At 42.1% G+C, this 26,734-nt stretch overlaps 1 protein-coding gene across 2 annotated transcripts in view; it reads left to right on the top strand.

Moving 5' to 3' along the window:
- Positions 1–26,734, top strand: part of ARMC3 (armadillo repeat containing 3) — a 91,593-nt gene that overhangs the window by 15,400 nt on the left and 49,459 nt on the right. For both annotated transcript variants that reach the window (XM_069729556.1, XM_069729557.1), the window contains exons 5-8: positions 3,117–3,185; positions 6,701–6,876; positions 7,456–7,650; positions 9,854–10,037. In XM_069729556.1, the coding sequence (XP_069585657.1) occupies positions 3,117–3,185; positions 6,701–6,876; positions 7,456–7,650; positions 9,854–10,037 (624 nt within the window). The remainder of the gene's footprint in view (positions 1–3,116; positions 3,186–6,700; positions 6,877–7,455; positions 7,651–9,853; positions 10,038–26,734) is intronic.

The raw sequence follows: 26,734 nt of genomic DNA on the forward strand, positions 1-26,734 counted from the left end.
AGGGAAAAATGAGAAATTGTAAGTGCACAGTGCTATATAATATGATAACTGCAATATATTAAGAGGCTAAAAATTTTGCAGGGAGAAGTTTGTGCGCACGATGAATTATAAATGTCAGCATACCCATATTGTCTTTGAAGTAGACAAAGACAACTGTTTAAATAGTCGCAGTCGATGATGAATTAGATAAAAACCTCTGAAAACCCCAAACTTTGCCGACATTCGTGAATATAAAGCAGACACATAGAACACAGAATCTAAAAAACGCGCAAATTAAAAGAATTAAGCACAAATGAAAAACACCAAAAACTAGATAAAAAACAGGCGCACAAACTAAAGTGAGTTAGGCCATTGGTTTCTTGGGTAGATGTCTCTAGGAAAGTTCTGATTCTCCTTCTGAAGGTCCAGATGGTAGAGAGCTTTTAGGCTATGTGCACACAACATCTTATTCAGGCAAATTCCACCTGAAATAGCTCTCAGAAAACGCAGAAAAAAAATGAACATATGCAATTTTATTTTCTTTTAATCACTTCAAGTTTCACAAAATGATAAGCTCATCCTCTTCTTCACCCAAGATTAAAAGACATTGTGTGCACCTATTCCTAAAATAATAAAGCCTATACTCAACTCCCGGCTCCATTCTAGCGGTGTCGGCACTCACGGTCCGGGGTCTGTGATGCGGTGGAATGGCACATGATGTTTGACGCTCAATGATGACTGGTGTCACTATCTCCGCCTTCGGACAAACTGAACATGAAGAGGAAGTCCGGGATGAGCTGCAGCCTTGGCTCCTTCTTCATGTTCAGCTTGTCCGAAAGCAAACATAGTGACACCAGCGCTGATTGGGCGCCGGCGTTATGTATCACAACACTGGATTACAGCCCCGGAGAGAGTGCTGACACCACAGAAACGGCGCCAGCACGGGAAGTGAGTATAGCCTTTATTATCTTATTGGGGCCGAAAATTTAGTTTAAGAAAGGATTGTCCTAATAGTGGGCAACCCCTTTAAGAAGGTAATATGTAAGATACCTCCAGAAAACTATTTTCCACCTATTGATGTCACTAAACAGTTAACTTTTTTCCTTCTTTCAGGGGTATTCATTTCATTAATTGATACAGGTAATACAGTGGCATGTAAAAGTTTGGGCACTCCTGGTCAAAATTACTGTTACTGTGAATAGTTAAGCAAGTTATTATTATTTTTTTATTATAGCGCCATTTATCCCATGGCGCTTTACATGTGAAAAGGGGTATACATAGTAAATTGAAGATGAAATGATCTCTAAGATGACAAGTTTCCTTTGTATTTTAGGCAAATATATATATATATTTTTTCATCTTTTACATTTTAAAAATTCTAAAAAGTAAAACTAGCCAATGCAAAAGTTTGGGGACCCTGCATGGTTCGTACCTAGTAGCACCTCCTTTTACAAGTATCACAGCTTGTAAACATTTTTTGTAGCCAGCCAAGAGACTTTCAATTCTTGTTTGAGGGATTTTCATCCATTCTTTCTTGGAAAATTCCTTAATTGATGTAAAAAGACATTGTCTCCCTGATCACAGCATTATGGATATGAGATTACTTGTATTAAAAGGTAACTTCAAATCTCAGAGAGGCAGAGGAGTTTGGGAATATAAGCTGATGACGACCTTTGACACACTCAGTGCAGGAATGAATGTGTTGCATGGATTTATGTCTTTTTACATCCATTAAGGAATTTGCACCGCAGACCGTGTGGGAGGCATCAATAACACCAGCCCCAATCAGAGGACAATAAAAAACATTCACACTCCTTATCTATGAACTGTTCCGATATTTATGGACACAACTGTTTATCACTGTCACATAATGGTATTTCTGCTTCACGTCACCTGTTTTATCTATGGCATTATTTCTGGGTTGTATTGTGCATAAATATGTGATTCTTCAGAATTTGTATTAGTCTATTCCTAATGAAGAGACCTGAGTAGTCTCGAAAGCTTGCAATTTGTTACCATCTTTTCAGTTAGCCATTAAAGGGTATCAACCACTGAGGACTCTCAATTCTAAATATTTTTCTATCCACTGGCTAACACAGTACCAAAATATATATCGTTCCTGTATCAGGCTTGTGTAGATGTTCTTTTGCATACTTCTGATGCTGAATTTTATGGTGAGGACGCAGGAGAGGTTTTCGTCTGATAACTCTTCCATGAAGGCCATATTTGTGTCTCTGAACAGTTGAACAATGTATCACAACTCCAGAGTCTACTAAATCTTTATGTAAGTCTTTTGCAGTCAAGTGTGGGTTCTAATTTGCTTCTCTAGCAATCCTATGAGCAGGTCTCACAGAAATTTTGCTTGGTCTTCTAGACCTTATCCTCTGTTCCGGTTAACTGCCATTTCATAATTACATTTCAAACTAAGGAAAGGGCAACTTGAAAATGCTTTGCTATCTTCTTGTAGCCTTCTCCTGCTTTGTGGGCCTTCACCATTTTCAGAGTGCTAGGTAGCTGCTTAGTAGAACCCATGGCTGCTGTTTTTTGGCACAAGGTTAGAGGAGGCTGGGTTGTTATAAAGATGGGAAATTTGCTCACCTGGCCATTCCTAACGATGATAGTGAAAAAGTCATAAACCTAACAGGCTAATTAAGGTCTGAAACCTTTGTCAAAGTTATAGGAGTACACAAATCTCCAAGGGTGTCCAAAAGTTTGCATTGGCCCACTTTCCTTTTTGGAATTTTTAAAATGTAAAAGATGAAAATAAATAAATAAAAAAATATATATATAATCTTTATCTTTAGGCCTTTTAGAGACCATTCCATATTCAGCTTTCTTAACTGTTCACAATAACAGTAATTTTGACCATTGGTGCCCAAACGTTTACATGCGACAGACAGTACATCTGTAAGCATCTAGATCTGTCTTATGTTCAGTAAACCAATGAAACATAAACACCTAAAACCTATTTTAAATGGTTGTAATTTATACATTCACTGTGTCAACATTGTTCATTATTCCAAAAATATTTTTATATTTTCGTTATATAATACATAACATCGCAATTAGTCTTGTAGCAGTTATAATGATAAAACCAGTTCCTACCATTTAACTCTTGTCTTGTGGATTTCTTCCAGGTGACGTTAGGAGGTTGATGCAGAAGTTGGATATGATGCCTTCGCTAATTTTTCGACTTGCACCAGAAGGTAGAAACTGCAAAATGCTCTCTTGACAAACCCAACCATCTGCTCCTAAGTTTTCACCGTAACTAATAGCTGCTTATAGGGATTACGGAAAAATGGTTTTACAGTGTAGGTCTTAGCTCTTTGTTGAATAAACCACTTAAAAGCAGCTCCGAGATAGGATGACATTTCCTACACAACATACACGTACATGAAAATACGTGTGTACTCCGTTCTTCTCCATTGTTAATGTGGGTAAAAAGACCAAATATCAAAATGTACCATATATACTCGAGTATAAGCCGAGAATTTCAGCCCAACTCATGGGCAGCATGAATAGTAAAAAGGTGGTCACACAGGGTTAATAGCGGCGTTAACCGAGTGCGTTACACCGCGGTCAACGCTGCCATTAACCCTGTGTAGGCGGTGAACGGAGGGGAGTATGCGGACGCCGGGCACTGACTGCAGGGAGGAAGGAGCGGCCATTTTCTTCTAGACTGTGCCCGTCGCTGATTGGTCACGGCAGCCATGACAGGCAGCTGCCGAGACCAATCAGCGAATGAATAACCGTGACAGACAGACAGACAGAAGTGACCCTCAGACAATTATATAGTAGATTAATTTTACTTTTATTGGTATCTATTTTTATTTTTGAAATTTACCGGTAGCTGCTGCATTTCCCACCCTAGGCTTATACTCGAGTCATTAAGTTTTCACAGTTTTCTGTGGCAAAATTAGGGGGTCGGCTTATACTCGGGTCGGCTTATACTCGAGTATATACGGTAAATGGCCTGTTAAAATACATTCAGTCTTAGCAACAATACAGATGGCTCATTTCCCAATTATTCTTCCCATTCTGCAATCTTTATAAACATTTTTTTTGTCCATATACTACAATTGTAGTTGAGTTATAAAAAATGCTGTTTTCTATGCCTGTCTAAAAAAAATCATTAATAAACTTTGCACTTTTTTAGACTGTCCTAAAGTTGGAAAATTAAATCTACATGTATAAGTTGGTTTGCACCAATTTGTGCAATATTTTGTGACTTTATACCTCATAAATCTGTCTAAAAGTTGTTGCCCACATCCCTTCCACTTGTTTTAATTAGCACAAAGTTTGACTCTTTAGGGCCCAGGCATGATTCATCAAGACTACCACTTTGCGCAACAGTCTTAATGAAGGATCCGCTGGAGTAAGATGCACCAAATTCAATGAGAGACGTGTGTACTTGTGTAAAGTATTGTCTCAGACCTCATTTGTGCAAAAGTTAGCAACTTTTTACAATTTTTCGATGCTATCTTCACTTTTCTAAAAATTGGTATGGGTTATTACAGTGGTTAGCCTCCCATGCAGTAGTTCACAATGGAATAGTAACACAAATCTAAGCCAGCCAATGCCTGAATTAGATTTCATATCAAGGCTCACAGATGGCCAGAGAAGCTCCAAATTTACCAAGAAGTTTGCACCTTTTAGTAGATTACCGTAGATTGATTCATCTTACTGCAGCGTACCTCAAAGTAAAACTGACATCTAAAACGTCAGTATTCATATTATTCACCAACAATTCTTTTTTTAATCATGATTTAAATATATAAATAATGCCGCCATATACTTCAGTACCATATAGATGATTTCCCAAAAATAGTTCCATCCAGTGCCCCTGAAATTAGTAACACCTATGCAGTCCCTCCCCAAATTATTGCCAGAATGATCACAAAAATAATTACCGTACATGCATAATGCTTCATAAAACAGTGTATATGTCACGACTTTGTTGTTGAGTGACCCAAGACCAGGAGCTCCTTCCCTGTCTCTAACACTAGGGGGCGCCCTAGCTTGCCTCTTTCCCTGGGTTACTTCTGAAGGTGAAGATGCCAGGGCCACGTACCTTGCCTTTTCTCCTGTATCCGCTATCCATCTGTACCCTTTGCCCACCCAGGGAAGAGGGGAGTAGTTGTGCACCGTAGTACACCAACCAGACGAACAAGGTAACATGAACAGGGGAAACGGAAAACACCAGTCATTCAAATATACACTCACATATAACAGAGGTAAACACCGGGGAGTGGAGGATGGGGGACTAACCAAATGAGGAGAAGGAAAGGAAATTATTACACTTACTAAACCAAGCAACAGTCACAAATAAACCAACCAAACGCCTTCTCATATAACCACCAAAGTACTATCCTTCCAGCCATGCAGTATAAGCTAGCTCTGATGATGTGTGTCAGCCAAAGTGCTTCTTTTCAGCGCAGACGTAGGAGCAATCAGGTGCTGCGGTCTTCTGGCTCCTCTCTCTCACGATAACTACGTGACAGTATGATTATTGCACCATAAACATAGTGGCAAGTGAGATAGCACCATACATGTATTGGCCCTTAAATAATTTAATATATTTATTGCACTGGTTTAAAATGGGGAGAGGACACCCTGTGTGTGTAGTCTTCAAGGTAAATGAAATATCGTTTTTTCTGTGACCGGCCCCGTCTCACTCCAATATTGAATTGCAACCCTATCCCTGGACTGATATACTGATAAACGAGGCAATCGAGGCCCTTTCAAAGGGTAAAGATTATGGGTCAATTTATAGATCGGTCAAAACTCCAACCTTTAAAAAAAAAAAGAAATCGTGTTATAGTTATGTTTCATAAATTTAATGGTTATTCCTAAAATATCAAGTTATCCTATAGCTAGATAATAGCCTACTAACCGCTAAGAGTCCAACCCTTGGGGCCCTTGGAGATCCGCCTTATTAAATAGAACAGCGGTGCGCATGGGACTGCCAGAAATAGCCGAGCGCTGGTATCTCCGGCAGCCTCATAGACATTGAACGCAGTGAAGATGCGTTCTTGGGGGTAGTCTGAATCGATGGGGGTCACAGCAGTCAGACCTCCAGTGATCACTTTATCCTTATGTTATGTATAAGGATGACTTTTGTTATTTTGGGGGATAACCTTTTACACTATCTTCTAACATTTAATTCAGACAACAATGAGGGTGCATTTTCCTCCAGCAGTTTCTGGTTCGTCCTCCGGTTTTAACTCTTCTGGATCGTCTGATGCCTGAATATAATGAGCTAGAAACTTAGGCTACACATAATCACGGTAGGATGCATAGCTTTATAGGGTTCATAAGGTTCTCCGATCAAAATGTATTGGCTGGAGAGCAATAATGACATTTTATGTAGGTAGTAATGCGCTTACTTTCCAAAGTAGCTGCCCCCTTGGGGCCGTTTGTGCTCCTGCCATGTCCTGGAAGCTCTGTGACTGCTAGCTGCAATTTATATAGCAGACGCCATGTTTCTCCATTTACTACTTTCATCTCCTCCAGGCATCTGGCATAGAACGTGCTAATTGGTGTAAAGGGTGTATCTGTACATAATGAGCCCCCTATGACAATTAAGACCACTGTCGGCACGGATTCTTTCTGAGCATAAAATGTCTTTGTTTTGTAAGTGAAGTTCTATATAATATTCCATATACCGTAAGTGATAATTTAATAGAAAGCACAAATATCTTTATGTTTTGATCTCCTGCAGAGGAAGTGGTGGTCCATGAATTTGCCAGTCTGTGTCTTGCATACATGGCTAATGAATACACGAGTAAGGCAAAGATATTAGAACTCAATGGGTTGGAATATCTCATCCGACTGTTAAGCAGCCCGGACCCCGACGTGCAGAAGAATTGTGTGGAATGCATATATCTGCTGGCACAGGTAATGAGGTTTAGAGGGTTGTTCCAAAAGAAAAACGCCTGTATGCAGAAGGTGATCGATTTGGAACCCCAACAATGGTGGAATTACTTTTCTTTCACGGAAAAAATAAATGCAAAAGAATCAAAATTGGGTGCAAGGGAAAGGATTATTGTGTTTGTGTCCTGCACATTAGAATAGGAGCAGTGCACAATACCTGCCAATCGTTCATTCATCTTGGGAGTAGAGATGAGCCAATTTGTTCGGATTTTGGCCTCGAATCTGATTTTGACATATTCAGGCCATATTCGAAAACTATTTGTGCCGAATGTGTGTCTTATGATCGGTTCCGAACAAATTCGGCAATTTTTACTCCCATGGACTCTAATGACGTTCGGACGTGTTCGACGAATATCGCAAAACCAATATTCGAGTCCGATTGTATTCGGAACCGAATCCGAACAAATTCGCTCATCTCTACTTGGGAGGTAAGAGGGGTCGTAATGTCATCGACAGCGCTCCCTTCTGGTGCATTGTTTATCTTTCTGGGCCTTGTTTGTAAAATACTAAAATACATAAATGACGCTGGTACTTGCCATGCAGGACTTCCAAAGTCGCAGTGCAGTTTGTGAGCAGAACGCTATCCCACCATTGCTGGAATTACTTAAGTCCGACTATCCAGTTATTCAGCAGCTGTCTCTGAAGGCTCTGGGGAGCCTCAGCAGTGAAGCAGATTGCAGACAAGCTCTAAATGAAAGTCAAGCTTTGGATCATCTTCTAAAAATCCTGGAAGTAAAGGTAAGCTTGTACACGGATCTTGAGCGTCTCGCCAGCACACTACAATGGACTGCTTGCTTGTCTCTTTTTGTAACTCCTGTAATAGGTGTTGCTAGAGTTCTAGTCCTTTTCCTCTTAAAGGGACACTGTCACCTGAATTTGGAGGGAACAATCTTCAGCCATGGAGGCGGGGTTTTTGGTTTTTGATTCACCCTTTCCTTACCCGCTGGCTGCATGCTGGCTGCAATATTGGATTGAATTTCATTCTCTGTCCTCCATAGTACACGCCTGCGCAAGGCAAGATTGCCTTGTGCAGGCATGTACCACAGAGGACAGAGAATGAACTTCAATCCAATATTGCAGCCAGCATGCAGCCAGCGGGTAAGGAAAGGGTGAATCAAAAACCCAAAAACCCCGCCTCCATGGCTGAAGATTGTTTCCTCCAAATTCAGGTGACAGTGTCCCTTTAAAAGTGACAATTTTCATATTTAATTTCCCAGAGACGCATGCATGGCTTATAAGTCTCCTTACTCTGACATACCAGTCTTGGCTTGGCACTCTCCACAAGGAGAAACACTACCCCTTCGGCCTCAATCTAGAACCTCTCACCTAACCAAATAAGATCTCATACTTTGCACTGATGAGGGGCAACATCCCGAAACACTGCAGCTGCAGATTGAGATTCAGGTTTGGTTTTTAAGTCACATTGCAAGGCTCGTTAATAGTCGATAGTGACTTTAAGCATTGCTACTTCCAATAGGTGGTGCTAGAGTTCTAGTCTTCTTCCTATCTGAAAAGACAATTTGCATATTTAATTTTCCAGAGAAGCATGCATGGCTCATAAGTCTTCTCAATCTGACAAGCCAGGCTTGTCTTGTCACGCTCCACAAGGAGAAACATTTGACTTTTGCTCTATCCCTCTTCAGTCGTTTTTGGCACATCTTATGAATATAACATAAATGCTTCACATAGAAATACTTCTTTATCCAGTTCAAGACTGAGTCATTTACACCCGTTCCTAATTAGCCACATTTCAGGATTTTTTGGACATGGGCTTTAAAGAGAACCAGCTGATACATGCTGCCTAATCCATGTAGGTCTCTGCCTCCATGCACGTATAGCTAGAGACCTGTCCATCCAGGACAGCGAGCTGAGAGAAGCCGCCGCGGACCTTCCTGTCCTGTACAGCGCGGCCCAGTCCCTGGCGGCTAATACATTATTATTTTCTCTGAAAAGCTGCAACTTCTGTCTGATACATGCTGTAAAATTTGTTCTTGTTCGGATATTCTTGTAATTCTTGTTTCTTTTTTTCGTGATTCATGTAGCTTCATTTTCATGTCACTGTATTATCTTTTTGTTATTCTTATATCAGTTGATATTGATGGAAAAAATAAGTAATATAAATATCTGTTCTTCCCATTTCTTTTTTAACATACAGTACCTCTGAAATGCATTTAACACTTTTTTACCATTCTTTAGCAAATATTGTTATATACTGAACACATTTTTTTATGGGGACGGGGCTTGTAAAAATGATTTGGATTGACAGTTTAACTTTTGTTTATTTTATTTTTTCACATTTTTTAAATTATTTGTTTATTTATTTGCTATTTATTTTACAGTTTTCCAAAAGGTCATAAAAATACCTTTGGGGGACATTTATATATATTTTTTACCTCCTATTTGGGGCTAGTATATTGGCCTCAGTTACAAGGGAAATGTGGTCTCGTGGCTACATAGCAGACCTGTCTGGACCTCCTTGACAAACTGGTTTTACTCACCCTCCCCAGGTCAGGCCCAAAGTCTCTGCTGCTGTTCCTGGTGTCTGTTATCATCTGCAGGGCTGACATCCTGTCCACAGCGCTGCAGCCAATCAATAAGCTCAGCAGCTTGTGCTGTCTAGTCAGACAGAGCCGCTGAGCAAACTGATTGGTTGCAGCACTATAGTCGTGGGTCTCACATTTATTAGAAATGTATTGCATTTCCTGTGGACATGCCATATATGTTTGAGAAGGGAATACCTCTTTAAGATTTGGGATTTCAGCCATGCAGTAAAATGATCCATATGGGGTGAATTCCTGTGCTTGGCCACGAATCCTTATCATAGAGGTTACATACTGGATATGAGAGTATTTATAAATATGTAGCTTACGATATAGTTATGGACCTTTGCACATGGGGGTGAGGCCGTCTGACCACTTACGAGCTCAGTCTCTGTTATCAGGAGCTTAACGACCTACACGTGGAGGCGCTTTCAATCTTTGCCAACTGCCTTGAGGATGGAGAGACCGTCCAACTTCTCCAGCAGTCGGGAGGACTGAAGAGGATACTGACCTTTGCAGAGACCACTCCCTTGCCTGACGTGCAGAGAAATGCCGCCAAGGCCATTGCCAAGTCAGCTAACAATGGTATGTGACATTCACCGATGGATTACATTCAGTGTAATTCAGAATAATGGATTTGGATAGTCTCACATCAGAGCGGCTTCTTTTCATATGCTGTTTCTTAATGTCAATGTTTTGACAGCACGACTTTTTTATTTTACATAATACTAGAGCAGTTGAGTTCGCTTCGATAGGAAATAGAAATATTCTAGATATATACATACCTATATGTATAAAGTGAGCGAGAAAGAGAGCACACCGTCCATTAAAAGGGTATTCCTATCTCCAAGAGCCTATCTCATTATGAAATAATAATATTAGCAAATACCTCCAATTAGAAATGTAGTATAGTTTTTCTGATTCGCTATGTCTCTTTTCTCATGTGCAGGCATTGCAGGACCTTAGGTATCCTTGGTTACGACCACTAGCAACTAGCTTAGGCTACGTTCACATTAGCGTTATGCTAGTTTGCGTCGGGTTTGCGTCGGGCGACGCAGCGGCGACGCACGCGTCATGCGCCCCTATATTTAACATGGGGGACGCATGCGTTTTTGTTTGTTGCGTTGTGCGATGCATGCGTCTTTTTTGCCGCAAGCGTCAGACCAGGAAAACGCAACAAGTTGCATTTTTCTTGCGTCCGATTTTCGGCAAAAAACTACGCATGCGTCGCAAAACGCAGCGTTTTTGCGTGCGTTTTGCTGCGTTTTTGCGTGCGTTGTGCGTTGCGTTGCCGACGCAGCGGCGCACAACGCTAATGTGAACGTAGCCTAACTGTCACTATTTCATTGGTCGTAACCATAGAAACCTAAGGTCCTACTATGCGGTAAGCGAAACAGTGGATCAGAAAAACTATACTACATTTCTAATTGGAAGTATTTTCTAATATTATTATTATTATTATTATTATTATTACACCTTCTACTTATTGGAATAGGATCTTGGAGAAGGTAATACCCCTTTAAATCCTGTAATATTTTATAGAGGTAGCACAATTCAATGTCGTAGAAATTTATACCTCTAGAGAGAGGCCTTTCAGCAATGTGGAGCAGACTTCAAGAAGTTTTAGGCTATGTGTACACTGAGTTTTTAAAGATTTTTGGGGGGCAAATTAATGAAAAAAACCGCCACAAGTTGCCTAAAGAAAATCTCAAATCTCTTCCTATTAATTTCAATGTTAAAGGGTTTATCCAGGAGTGTTTAATTTTCTTTACTATGGGCCTTAGAACTAACAGGTGAGTAGTTGCCAATAACCTGCCTGTTGTGCCTGATGCCGATCTCTGCTGGCACAGAGCGGTCACAGACCACTTCTGCTGGGAATTCAGAGGCTTCCGGTGACATCACATCAAGAGAGCAGCGGCTTGTCTCTGCTCTGTTGACAGGGCGCGACTGCTGATCTCATGCTGTTTGACAGCTGCGCTCCCTGCTGCCTATATGCGGGGAGCCAACTGTCAATCTGAATTACATCGGCAATCATGCCCTTTGACAGATCAGTCTGGAAGAAGAAGAGTTGCTCTGTTAGGGTATGTGCACGTATGTTGCGGATTCCATTGCAGATTTACATATACATATGTCAAAAAGAAAGGGTAGCGGGCACCACACAGAGTATTTAGGGATCAACCAAGTGCATATATATATATATATATATATATATATATATATATATATATATATATATATATATATATATATATATATATATATATACAATATAAACCAAACAAGAAAAGATATGCACACAATTGGGATCAACCTCAAAAAATATACAAAGTTTATTATTTTCAACACAAAAATACAGCAAGGCAAGACATACTTGTTAAAAACATTTAAAATCACAAAAAGATGGCTGATAAGCCACACATCCCCCCAGATAAGTAAAGAATGTACTGACAAAGCACTTTACAATAGACAATATGCCCAGACTAAGGTATATTATTATTATTTATTTATTATTATAGTGTCATTTATTCCATGGCGCTTTACATGTGAGGAGGGGTATACATAATAAAAACAGGTACAATAATCTTGAACAATACAAGTCACAACTGGTACAGGAGGAGTGAGGACCCTGCCCGTGAGGGCTCACAATCTACAAGGGATGGGTGAGGATACAGTAGGTGCGGATAGAGCTGGTCATGCAGTGGTTTGGTCAATCGGTGGTTACTGCAGGTTGTAGGCTTGTCGGAAGAGGTGGGTCTTCAGTTTCTTTTTGAAGGTTTCGATGGTAGGTGAGAGTCTGATATGTTGTGGTAGAGGGTTCCAGAGTAGGGGGGATGCGCGAGAGAAATCTTGTATGCGATTGTGGGAAGAGGAGATAAGAGGGGAGTTGAGAAGGAGATCTTGTGAGGATCGGAGGTTGCGTGCAGGAAAGTACCGGGAGACGAGGTCACAGATGTATGGAGGAGACAGGTTGTGGATGGCTTGGTATGTCATGGTTAGGGTTTCAACTGGAGTCTCTGGGTAATGGGGAGCCAGTGAAGGGATTGACAGAGGGGAGAGGCCGGGGAGTAGACCTCTATGCATGCGCATATCATCTTTATAGAGTGGTAATTGTAACACTAAAAACTATTGTGGTCATATTATATGTTCCTCTATGTGCTTTTTTTTTTATTTAGGAACCCTCTATGTGATGGCTTGTTCCCTTGCCACCACACTTCTATAGGTGATTTTCATTGCTAACTCTTCGGAGTATTAGGAAGAGGCTGTATACATTGTTATGCGGTCCCAGTGCCTCAGTAAATCTTTGCGCATGCGCATATCGTTATACTGCATTGTTTCTCCCTTCTCAATATGTCCACACTTGCAGCCGCCGCATCTTCGCAAATTAGTGTCATTGCGCAGGTGTGAGCCTGTGAACTCGCTGAACCGGACGTAGTCCACTGTGTCAGATACACCATGGAAGCTAGGCGCCGCTGCATGCCTGCAGGTGATGATTGCCTGTTTTGATTGCATATGTGTATATAAAGCACCGGCGGGATGGTGCTGTTTGTATTTTCCCTGATGAAGACGCTCTGAGAGCGTCGATACGCGTGGGGCTTTGTTTCCTTTCCCCCCCATGTTCAGCACTCTATTTTCGGTCGTTGTATCTTCATCTGACCGTCTAGGTGTATTAGGTGTCTGGACTATCAGGTTTTGATAAGTGACCTCAGGTTTTCTTGGGATGTGTTTTTCTATTTTATGGACCTGACTCCTGTGCAGCATGTCTGATAAATATGTCTGTATTAATGCCCCTATATTTAGGATATGAGTATTTCATCAAAGGGTTATTTTATATAACTCTCAGCAGACAGGCAGGGGGTTTGAGCGTTCCTTCTTATATACCTTAGGCCAGTCTCACACGTCCAGATAATTCCGGTACCGGAAAAATCGGTACCGGAATTATCCGTGTTCGTGTGTCCGTGAGCTCACGTAGGCCATCCATGTGCCGCCCATGTGCCGACTGGGTACCACACGGAGCGTGCAGGAGACAGCGCTAGAGATAAGCGCTGTCCCCTGCATCTGGTGCTGAAGCCGCCATTCATATCTTCTCTCCAGCAGCGTTCGCTGGAGAGAAGATATGAAAAATCTTTTTTTTTTTTTTCGTGTTTAAAATAAAGATCCCTGTCCCCACCCCCTGTGCGCCCGCCCGCTGTTACTAAAATACTCACCCGGCTCCCTCGAAGCGTCCTCTCTGCGCCGCACCTTCTCCTGTATGAGCGGTCACATGGTGCCGCCCATTACAGTCATGAATATGCGGCTCCACCCCTATGGGAGGTGGAGCCGCATATTCTTTACTGTAATCGGCGGCACCATGTGACCGCTCATACAGGAGAAGCTGGCGCTGAGAGGATGCTGCGAGGGAGCCGGGTGAGTATTTTAGTAGCAGCGGGCGGGCGCACCGGGGGGGAAGGGAGGGGACAGGGATCTTTATTTTAAACACGAAAAAAAAAAAAGGATTTTTCATATCTTCTCTCCAGCGAACGCTGCCGGAGAGAAGATATGAATGGCGGCTTCAGCACCACGCAGGGCGGACAGCGCTTACTGTAGCGCTGTCTCCTGCATGGCACACGGACTGCCCACAGACAGTGTCTGTGTGCGGTACGTGTTTTACACAGACCCATTGAGTTTAATGGGTCCGTGTAATCCATGCGCTCCCACGAACACTGACATGTCTCCGTGTTTTGCACACGGACACACGGTCCGTGAAAACACGCTGACATGTGCAGAGACACATTGATTTCAATGTGTCTACGTGATTCAGTGTCTCCGGTACGTGAGGAAACTGACACCTCACGTACCGAAGCCACTGACGTGTGAAACCGGCCTAAGTCTGGGCAGATTGTCTATTGTAAAGTGCTTTGTCAGTACATTCTTTACTAACCTGGGGGGATGTGTGGCTTACCAGCCATCTTTTTGTGATTTTAAATGTTTTTAACAAGTATGTCTTGCCTTGCTGTATTTTTGTATTGAAAATAATAAACTTTGTATATCTTTTGAGGTTGATCCCAATTGTGTGCATATTTTTTCTGCGGATTTAGTAAAGATTTTGTGTGGATTTCGCCTGCGTTTTTACACCTGTCGATTCCTATAATGGAATAGGTGTAAAACACTGCGGAATCCGCACAAATAATTGACATGCTGAGGAAAATAATCCGCTGCTTTTCCGCACTGAATTTTCCGCAGCATGCGCACAGCGGATTTGGTTTTCCCTAGGTTTACATGGTACTGTACACCGCATGAAAATCTGCGGATCCGCAGCCAAATCCGCGACGTGTGCGCATACCCTTAATGTGGAGCAGCTGAATCACCGGCAGGAGCGGTCGTTACCAATCTGAGCCGTTGCTGGGTAGAACAGGCAGGTAATAGCCTCTGTTAGCACTTACCAGCCTGTTAGGTTTTAGGCCCAGAGTAAAGAAAAAATAATAATCCTACGAACCCCTGTAATAATAATAATAATAATCTTTATTTTTATATAGCGCTAACATATTCCGCAGCGCTTTACAGTTTTGCACACATTATCATCACTGTCCCCGATGGGGCTCACAATCTAGAATCCCTATCACTATGTCTTTGGAATGTGGGAGGAAACCGGATTGCCCGGAGGAAACCCATGCAAACACGGAGAGAACATACAAACTCCTTGCAGATGTTGTCCTGGGTGGGATTAGAACCCAGGACCCCAGCGCTGCAAGGCTGCTGTGCTAACCACTGCGCCTTTTTGCTGTTCATTTGAGGAGTTCAATAACATTTTTTTTCAACTTCAGGTTTTTGAAAAGCTTATGTTGGACAAAAAGGCTGCTCGTGACTTTTTTAAAAAAAAGATCCTGATGGCAATCGTTCCAAAACAAAGTACTGTCCAATCAAAGGCTGCAATAAACACTTCAAGAAAAGGAAAAACTCCTCCAAATTAGCGACATTAGTGCAGCGCTGTCTGGTTTAAAATCAATTTGTTTTTGAATGCCTCAAACTGCTTGCCTATAGCCTGAGGCTACGATTCCATGATGAGCTTTTAGTGATATTTTATCATGCTTTGTATTTTCGAAAAAATGCGAGTAACTTATTTTACTTAATGGGTACAGAAAATATGCAACGTCAAAAACTCACCAAAAGCTAATATTGGGAACGTAGGCTTATTCACATGCTCTGAAAATAATCTGCGGGAAAAATTGACCAGCAGTGTTAGGCCACGTTCACATGATCAGTATTTGGTCAGTATTATACATCAGTATTTATAAGCCAAAACCAGGAGAGGGTGATAAATACAGAAGTGGTGCATATGTTTCTATTATAATTTTCCTCTGATTGTTCCACTCCTGGTTTTGGCTTACAAATACTGATGTAAAATACTGACCAAACACTGAACGTGTGAACGTGGCCAAAATCTGCCATCAGTCTGCAGTATTTTTGTAATGGTATGTGCACACTGAGTGTTTTTAGTGGATTTTGGATAAAAAACTATGAACACACAACTTGCTGCTCATATGTTCATGCTTTTGAACGTCTTTAAAACCACTTCAAGATTCTAAAATTGCAAGGCAGTGACCAAACCACTTTTTTCTGCTCGGAAGACGCCCTGAACTTTACAATACAAGTCAATGTGAAAGCTTGCAAAACATGCAGATATTTTTAACCCATTATCTACCAATGTCCTTTTTTTGGGACACCTAATCTTTAGCTTCTAGGAACTAAGATTTTGTAATTTTTATAATTAGATCCACTTTTTTGTGTTGTGTTTGTAAAATGAATGTTTTCAAAATAGGAAATCATGTCATTGTCATTTTTAAATGAATATTGGGACGCCCTTTTCTGAAAAATCCGTACTTGCAAAAAATTTTAATTTGCCAAGTAATGGGTTAAGAGTGTTTTGATACTATTTTTGCTTTTAAAAAATGCTCTACGTTTCTTAATTATTCAAAGGAGTGAAAAAAAAACAACCATAAAACGACATTAAAAAAAACTTAATAAAAACCATAGGAAAACCCTCCACAATAATGCTACTTTTACTTCTTTTAACCGCGTGGCCTTTTTAGAATCCTAAAGTGGTTAAGCACTTTCAAAAGCCTGAACATATGAGCAGCAAGTTGCTTTTACATAAAAATGCTTATGTTCATTTTTCTGATTGTTTTACAGGCTTTTCAGGCAGATTGAACAGTGAAATCCACCTGAAAAAGATGCTGTGGGCACTTCAGTATCTATTCCTAAAACTCCTCAAAATTTCAGTGCGTACATACCCTAAAGTTTCATTCAGACATCCACGTATCGCGATCTGCGTACGGACCGGGATGCACTGACTGGCCGCTGGTCTGCTAACCCATAGCCAGTCCATACTTGGATTGTCATACATGGCTAGATTCCACCGCCACATATTTGATGTTTATTTTTCATGCTGAATTTACATATGTAAAATCAGCAGGATATACGGTAACTGTACCCATGAAATGAATTAATTTTACCTTAATCTCATCCATAATCTGCATTTTTTTTCGGTGTGGAATCCACATGGAAATTTGGCGTTTGTTGTTCTCTTTTTTTAATCCCGAGCATCTCCATTTCTGTTGTGAAAAAGCACCATTTACCCATTTATCTCAATGGGGATCCTAAATGTGCAGGTTAAGCCGCTAGCATGGCATTGTTTAGTTGTGGGGTTTTTTGTGCTTCCGCAACAAAATAAATGCGCATAAAAAGACAAGAATAATTCTGGAAAATACACATGGATTTTAGATTATTTGCTCTCCTAGCACCCGTTTGCAAACATAATCTTTTACATACTATAATTCTCTATGTAACTTAAAGAAGTTGTCCACTACTATAAAGTTTTTTGTTTGTTTTTTCATAAATCTTGCTATTATGTGCCACTGAAAACATCTACTGTGTTTATTTTAGCAATATTAGCTGTTATCATGCTGTAGCAGCACATCTTCAGTGCTGGATTCAGCTCTCATGGGGTTAATCGACAACTTCCCCTTTCTCCTGAGTTATTGTGCTCTAATACTACAAGTTCCATGATGCTTTGCACTGCCACTAAGCCCGAACCTAGCACACCCACTCCAAAACACACCCAAACCCCTCCCTCCTCTCTCTTCAAAAAGATTTGTGGTGTCATTTCTGTCCAACTCCTCTTTTACATTTGTCCAACCCACACTCAGATAGATAGATAGATAGATAGATAGATATGGGATAGATAGATAGATATTAGATAGATAGATAGATATGGGATAGATAGATAGATAGATAGATAGATAGATAGATAGATAGATATTAGATATTAGATAAATAGATAGATTGATATGGGATAGATAGATAGATATTAGATAGACTAGATAGATATGGGATAGATAGATAGATAGATATTAGATAGATAGATATTAGATAGATAGATACATATTAGATAGATAAATAGATAGATATGGGATAGATGGATAGATATTAGATAGACTAGATTGTGGCCCGATTCTAACGCATCGGGTATTCTAGAATATGCATGTCCCCGTAGTCTATGAACAATGATGATTCCAGAATTCGCGGCAGACTGTGCCCGTCGCTGATTGGTCGAGGCAACCTTTATGACATCATCGTCGCCATGGCAACCATTATGACATCATCGTCGCTGTGCCCGTTGCTGATTGGTCGAGGCCTGGCGGCCTCGACCAATCAGACGCGGGATGTCTATGTCCTTTATGACATCATCGTCGCTGTGCCCGTTGCTGATTGGTCGAGGCCTGGCGGCCTCGACCAATCAGAGACGTGGGATTTCTACGTCGATGCTGTGCCGGTCTCTGATTGGTCGAGGCCTGGCGGCCTCGACCAATCAGAGAGCCGGGATTTCCAGGACAGACAGACAGACAGACAGACAGACGGAAAAACCCTTAGGCAATTATATATATAGATATTAGATAAATAGATAGATAGATAGATATTAGATAAATAGATATTAGATAAATAGATAGATAGATGATAGATAGATATTAGATAGATAGATAGATATTAGATAGATATTAGATAGATAGATATTAGATAGATAGATAGATATTAAATATTAGTTTACAAAAGTAATAAAGCAATTCTTATATAAAGATATAGATAGATGATAGAGAGATATCTACTATATAATTGTCTAAGGGTCACTTCCGTCTTACTGTCTGTCCTTCTGTCTGTCACGGATATTCATTGGTCGCGGCTTCTGTCTGTCATGGAATCCAAGTCGCTGATTGGTCGTGGCAAAACGCCCACGACCATTGCCACGACCAATCAGCGACGGCCACAGTCCGGCGGCAATATGGCTGCTCTTTCCTCCCCGCAGTCAGTGCCCACTTCATACTCCCTTCCAGTCATCCAGTCAGCCCTCACACAGAGTTAATAGCTGCGTAACCGGAGTGCGGTGTGTGACCAACTTTTTACTATTGATGCTGCGTATGCAGCTTCAATAGTAAAAAGATCTAATGTTACAAATAATAATAATAAAAAAAAACGTTATTCTCACCCTCCGACGTCGCCCCTGTCCTATGCAGTTCAAGTGGCAGGTTCCGGTGCTAAGGATGCTATGCGAGAAGGGCCTGCCATGACGTCATGGTCATGTGACCACGACGTCATCACAGGTCCTGCGCTCATACCAACCCTGGGACCGGAAGCTGCCGCGTGCACCGCACATAGGCGACAGGACTACAAGGAGCCCCTCGGAAGGTGAGTATATGTTTCTTTTTTATTTTTTAACCTGTTTCATACGTATACTACGTGTCTGTGCTGTATACTGCGTGTCGCTGTGCAATATACTACGTGGCTGGGCAATATACTACGTGGCTGGGCAATATACTATGTGGCTGGGCTATATACTACATCACTGGGCGATATACTACGTGGCTGGGCAATATACTACGTGGCTGGGCAATATACTACGTGGCTGGGCAATATACTACGTGGTTGGGCAATATACTACGTGGACATGCATATTCTAGAATACCCGATGCGTTAGAATCAGGCCACCATCTAGTTAGATATATAATAGTTATATAACAGAATAGATAAATATCCTGCATATCTATAATTTCACAACCCCACTACTTATTATAAAATTTCACCTCTTAGTGCATTTCATTTGGAGTTTAGAGTACATTTTTTAGGCTTGTTTAACCAAATAAATAAATGAGAAAAAAAAATAATGTGTGTTCCCTCTTATTTTAGGAAACCAGAAAAGGTAAAGCAGACAGCTATGAACTGATATTATCAGGCTGGGAAGGTCCATGGAATGGATATTGGGCTCTACACAACCTCTAAATAGCAGCCCACAGCCTCCCCAGAAGTTGAGCATTAACATGAGATGCGCCAATTCTGGTGCTTAGCCTTGGCTCTTCTCGATAGCCCTAGCGCATTGGTAAGCTGGCTAATGGGGCTTGGGGTTGATGTCAGCTGTGAATTGTCCAAGAACACAGCTGACATTAAACCTTGGTGTTAGTGATGGAGAGGTGTCTATGAGACACCTCCATTACTAACCCAGTAATAAAAAGTAAAAAAAAAAACACAAACATACTTTATTTAAAAAAAACACTCACCGATACTTTCCCTGGTTCAACAATTTATTAAAAGATAAAACCCATGCAGGTCCGACTTAGTCCAGAGAATCCGACGTAGTCCACAAATGAATACCTGAAAAAACATAAAAAGAGAGAAACAGAAACAAGACATTGTCCCTCATTCTCCAATTTATTTTAAAAGAAAAGTCCCACGCAGGTCTGACGTAATCCGGCTCGTCCCAAGATGTTTTCCAAGTCCGTCGTACCTAGCCTATAGAGGCTCGTTCTGAGGCTCCATAGGCTTTAGCAGCAGCCACTCCTGGTTCACAATGCACTCCGCTAGATCCGGCAGCTCTGAAGAGCAGTGACATCAGTAACATTACCGCTCATCAGAGTCGCCGAGTCACGCTGCCCTCTGATTAATTGGCTCTAATGTTGGTGCTATGTGAGCATGAATAAGCAAAAAATGGGAGCCGCCGAATATATTGCAGTCTATACAGTGTGTCACCCTGGCACATCCCTGTGAAACACTGATTCTTTAATACATAGGTGGCATTTTAAATGAGCATATTGACCATTCCCTTCCATAATTTTTTTTGAATGTTGAAATCAAATCTGTTTTTACTTTTTGTGTGACTCTTGCCTTTTTAATTATATCCATTGCTTGTTAATGAGCCCTCACTCCCCATGGTGCAGCTCGGGGTTTATGGCAGCCTGGTGAGCACGGCATGGTCTCAGAACTTCCCCAGCACGATTATCACGCTAATTGGATGACACCATTGATCTGCGGGTAAATGTAAATGTCATTTTCCTAAATGGAATTTTATTTACTTCTTACATTTCCTTATGAAGCCCTAAAATGTGACATGTAGCTTAGTAAGGAAGGGGCTGCGAGAAATCAAGATGCAGGTGTTTTTTTTTCTAAAACAAATCAATTACAATTTTTTCCCATTATCTCCAATTATAAAATGTTTTAGATATATTAGAATTAAAGGGAACATGTCAGCAGTAATTTATTTGCTGTTAATCAATATGCAAAGTAGCCTGCGAGTGCATCGGGGGGCATAATAATGAAAGTACAGTCCATGGCTCCTCTTTCGTTTTGCCGCCCTCCTCTGCTTGATTACCAGAGGAGAGGGAGGCTGTTCTGATTTTAGACCTAAAGCTTTTAGTTAGGAGCCGATTTCATTTAGAGTTGTGCCATTGTCCTGCACATTTTGCGTAGGCACCCAAAGTGATCAGTAAAAATGGTTGAAAAAGTGAACGTATCCCATAATCAGTTATATATGTAAGAAAGGGCCATGCGCCCCTGACTAGCTATGTAGGGATGTAATGACTGACGGAGGTGTATGTCATTGAAAAAATGATGATGATCTTTAGCGATGCACAAAAGATCATTTCACCTAATTAACCAGAGTTTTACTCGGGTGATCGGCAGCATGTTTATATTACAAAATATCCTTGAAACAAGCGATTTTAAGAACCCTCGTTCACGAGCATCTTGCAGTGTGAGTGCAGCTTTAGGGTCCATTTACTTCAAGATTTTCATGTGCGAACATTCCTAGAATTGCTCATTTCATGCCACTCTTGCATTCGAAACCGGCTGTTGATCGAGCAAAACGTGCGTTTGTCGCATGAAATGATCTTTTAGTTTCCCAGGTGGACCCTAAGTCTCTAAATCGGCTGTGATAGAGAAAAGGGCTTTCTTAGATATTAAAATGAGCAGTCAGCCATTCCTATTTACACACAGTTCTGTCCTATTGAAACGTGGTGCATGGCGGTAGCCGTGGGCGAGGTACTCATCTCTTACACCCCGACACGTTACATGAAGGTGGGTGTCCTAGATGGGTGTGTGGACTTGTGCTATGGGGACACTACGCCCTTGCAGGCTGCATGTTACCAATGACTGGTTGACCGGGACCATATGTTGAAGACTTCAATGAGGGAGGCCACCAGTCTAAAATAAACTTGTTACTTAGCGATAACCTGTTGGAAATTATGTGCCGTAGATAGCGGGTACACAACTTGATGAACGTTTCCTTCACAATACAGAGCATTTTCAACACACAGGCTCAATACCTTTCTGATTACTCACTTGTTCTCTATCTCCAGTGTTTCACTAGACTTCCCCACCACCCAGCTCAGTACTACAGTCCAGTTAGCAAGAGTCCTATTTATTCTCAACCCGTGGGTTCCACGTCTACTTTCTTTTCAAGGGAACTATGTTGCCAATATGGCCGGTACTTAGCTTCTCTGTCAGTGACGCCTTGAATCTTCCGCCTGGGGCACTCTCTTCAACGTTCTCTGTTTCGTCTTGGCCCTTTACCTCTCTGAGTTATAAACTCAGGGCTTTACTGCTAGGCGTCCTGTACTTCGTCTTCCTGTCTGTTTTCCTTTTTCTCTTTGCTCTGGTTCATGCTAACCACCATCTCAGTCTCCCCTTACTTCGGAACACTCACGTCATTCAGCACTGCTTACTGTTCAGACCTTAGGTCTGCTTCAAATGCACACTGTTACCTATCTGATGTCTTGACAGGAAACTGTCTCTGTCCCTTCACTTTTTCCCCTCCCACTCTGGGCTAATCCCAATCATTAACTCTAACTCTCCCTACCATGGGGCAATACACAACGTTAACAACATCATTAACACATGTCACAGTTCATGGGCAGTATGTCCATCTCCTTACACACAATTCTGTCCTATGTCTGATTCAAACAAGGAAATGACCTGTGGGGACTTCAGAACCTGAGTTTGTAGCTGAAGATCGAGGCCTTGTAGATCAAAGAATGTATTATTTTGAAAATGTTGACAAATCAAAATCATAAACCTAGATGTGATTTTGGACATTTGACAATATTTGTTTAAGGACATGTAAGGGTCCCATAGTGTTCCCTGTACAAGCGAAGCTTCTCATTGCACACGTTCCTGTGACATAATGAACAAGACGGATGATCCATCCTGCAATGGTAACTGTACATAAATTAGCAGATGTACCAATCTGGAAAAATACAACGTGGCGGTGTAATTAAAACTCCGCTCCATTAGATAACATATGTTCCTGTGACATCTTTTATTACTGTGAGGCTCTGCTGCAGATCTTACAGTGTATAAATATGGTCACTTTTACAAAAGCTTTACAGTCTGTCTTTTTGCAAAGACATTTTAATGGGGTGTCATGGGGAGTTGATTTTTTATGTGTTTCATTATTATTGAGGCCTTGCTCTACAATTGTTAAAGGATTTTTTCTAGATATTAAAAAAAAGGGAGAGAAAGTGTTTGACTTTGCCTAAAAGAATGACATGTTCTCACATTCTAATACCCAATGTGGCTGCTTTAGTGGTCCTCACCGATCTTTCACTTGTCTTGCAGTGGTCATGTCTCTTATGCCCAATCATTAGCCTCAGCGATGACCGTGGTCATCACAAGACTGCTGTGGCCAAAGAAAGGTTAGCTTGCCATCACTGCAGGACAAATGAGTGATCTGTGAGGACCACAGGGTGGGAACAGCATTGCTGAGAATTAGCAAATGAGTGAGATTTATTTTTATTTTTGTAAACTTTATTATTTTAGTTTTTATTGGCAGTATATCCCAGGGAACCCCTTTACTGCAATTATCCACTGAAAATTGTGAGCTGTAGACATGTGAGCATGCTTTCTTGCCAGTAGTCTAGTAAGCAGCATTTCCATTTTGATTTGGGCCTCTTGCTTACTGAGGTTTTGTTTAATAGGACTTGTCACCGAGTCAAAAGTGTCCAGATTTTGCTATTATTTTATTCTCATTTTTCTCCTGAGTAATCATTTTTTTTCCTTTTATTTTTAAATTTGCCGTTCAGTTACATAGGTCATGTTAATTAATACTTTTATTATATTTTCCAAGGGGGTGTGGCTCACAAGCTAATATGTAGTGCAGCCTAAAGAGGATCATGTAAGTCACACCCCTTTGTAAAGACCATAAAAAAATTAATAAAAAGGCGCATATCTCTGTGTATAGTATAGCTATCTTGCTTATCTTGGCCTCCAGCAGTACAATAGAGCTGTCATTAAATTCCTCCCTTTCTAGTGATAACAATATGATTGCTAAAGGTACCTTCACACTCAGCGACGCTGCAGCGATACCGACAACGATGTCGATCGCTGCAGTGTCGCTGTTTGGTTGCTGGAGAGCTGTCACACAGACAGCTCTCCAGCGACCAACGATCCCGAAGTCCCCGGGTAACAAGGGTAAACATCGGGTTACTAAGCGCAGGGCCGCGCTTAGTAACCCGATGTTTACCCTGGTTACCAGCGTAAAAGTAAAAAAAAACAAACAGTACATACTTACCTACCGCTGTCTGTCCCCGGCGCTCTGCTTCACTGCACTCCTCCTGCACTGGCTGTGAGCACAGCGGCCGGAAAGCAGAACGGTGACGTCACCGCTCTGCTTTCCGGCTGACCGACGCTCACAGCCAGTGCAGGAGGAGTGCAGTGAAGCAGAGCGCCGGGGACAGACAGCGGTAGGTAAGTATGTACTGTTTGTTTTTTTTACTTTTACGCTGGTAACCAGGGTAAACATCGGGTTACTAAGCGCGGCCCTGCTCTTAGTAACCCGATGTTTACCCTGGTTACCAGTGAAGACATCGCTGGATCGGTGTCACACACGCCGATCCAGCGATGTCTGCAGGGAGTCCAGCGACGAAATAAAGTTCTGGACTTTCCTCAGCGATCAACGATCTCCCAGCAGGGGCCTGATCGTTGGTCGCTGTCACACATAATGATTTCCTTAACGATATCGTTGCTACGTCACAAAAAGCAACGATATCGTTAACGATATCGTTATGTGTGAAGGTACCTTAACTCTGCCCCAGTCTACACAGCAAAGTTGAGATGCAGACAAGCATGCTGCGGAAAACATAGAGCTTCCCTGTCCTTACACATAAAACCTGTAGCAAAGCATTTTATTGATGCACAGTTTAAAACTGTTTTTGTTCTGTTCCTTTAATTTTTGCCAGAACCATAGGTGCTTGAACATTCTGTCTCTTGTTCCAAAAATGCAATACAACAGCCATTGTCCAATGCTATGCACTGAAATTAAAACCAGCCTCTCTGTTAGGCCGGAGTCACACTACAGCGAGATACGGCCAAGTCTTGCTGGTTAAAAGCAAGCTCTGGCATCGGCACTCCAGAGCGGAGCGTGCAGCTCCATGTATTGCGGTGTGGCCGCACGCTCTGCTCTGGAGTGTCGGTGCCAGAGCTTGGTTTTAACCAGCGAGACTCGGCCGTATCTCGCTGTGTGTGATCCCGGCCTTATGCCTGCATGCAGATTGACAGACACAAAAACCTGCCCCAGCTTCCTGTACAAATAAATACCTGCCACCACTTCCTGTATAGGCAAATACCCACCTCTGCTTACTGTAGAGCCAAAGACCCACACTAACTTCCAATAGAGACAAAGACTTGCCCCCGCTTCCTGTGGAGACAAAAACCCACCCCTACTTCCTATACAAAGACCCTCCCCTACTTCCTGTAGAGACAAAGATCTGCCCCTGCTTCCTATAGAGACAAAGATCCACCCCTGATTCCTACAGATACAAAGACCCGCTACTACTTCCGATAGAGTCAAATACCCGCCCCTGATTCCTATAAAGACAATGACCCGCTTCTGCTTTCTGTAGAGACAAAAACCCACCCCCACTCCGTGTAGAGACAATGACCCATCCCCACTTCCTGTAGACACAGTGACCCGCCTCTGCTTCCTGTCGAGACAATGACCCGCCTCTGCTTCCTGCTGAGACAATGACCCACATCTGATTAATGTAGAGACAATGGCCCAACCCTGTTTCCTCTTGAAACAATGACTCACCCCCACTTCCTGTAGAGACAATGACCCGCCCCCTCTTTCTGTAGCAACAGTGTTGCGACAAGACCCACCTCTGCTTTTTGTTTACACAATGACCCTCCTCTGCTTCCTGTAGAGGCAATGACTTGCCTCTGCTACCTGTAGAGACAATGACCCGCCCCTTGCTTCCTTTAGAGACAATGGCCTATCTCTGCTTCCTGTAGAGACACTGACCCACCCTTTCTGCCTGTAGAGACAATGACCCCCCTGCTGCCTGTAGAGACAGTGAGCAGCCCCCACTTCCTGTAGAGACAATGACCCACCCCCTCTTCTTGTAGAGACCCTGCTGTCTTGTAGAGACCCCTGCTGTCTGTAGAGACAATAACCCACCCCTGTTACCTGTAGAGACAATGACTGGCCTCCACATCCTGTAGAGACAATGACTCACCTGGCTTCCTGTAGAGACAATGACCCGCCCCTCTTCTTGTAGAGACAATGACCCACCTCCAATTCCTGTAGAGACAATGACCAGCCCCCAAATCCTGTAGAGACAATGACCCACCCCGGCTTCCTGTAGACACAATGACCCGCCCCCTTCTTCTTGTAGAGACAATGACCTTCTTTTGCTTCATGTAGAGACAGTGATTAGCCCCTGCTTCCTGTAGAGACAATGACCCCCCTGCTGCCTGTAGAGACAATGACCAGCCCCCACTTCCTGTAGAGACAATGATCCACCCCCTTTTCTTGTAGAAACAATTACCTTCCCCTGCTGTCTGTAGAGAATAACCCGCCCCTGCTACCAGTAGAGACAATGACTAGCCCCCACATCCTGTAGAGACAATGACCAACCCCGGCTTCCTGTAGAGACAATGACCCACCCCCTCTTCTTGCAGAGACAATGACCCACCTCCAATTCCTGTAG

This window comes from Ranitomeya imitator, chromosome 6, assembly GCF_032444005.1.
Source record: "Ranitomeya imitator isolate aRanImi1 chromosome 6, aRanImi1.pri, whole genome shotgun sequence".
Classification (NCBI taxonomy): domain Eukaryota; kingdom Metazoa; phylum Chordata; class Amphibia; order Anura; family Dendrobatidae; genus Ranitomeya; species Ranitomeya imitator.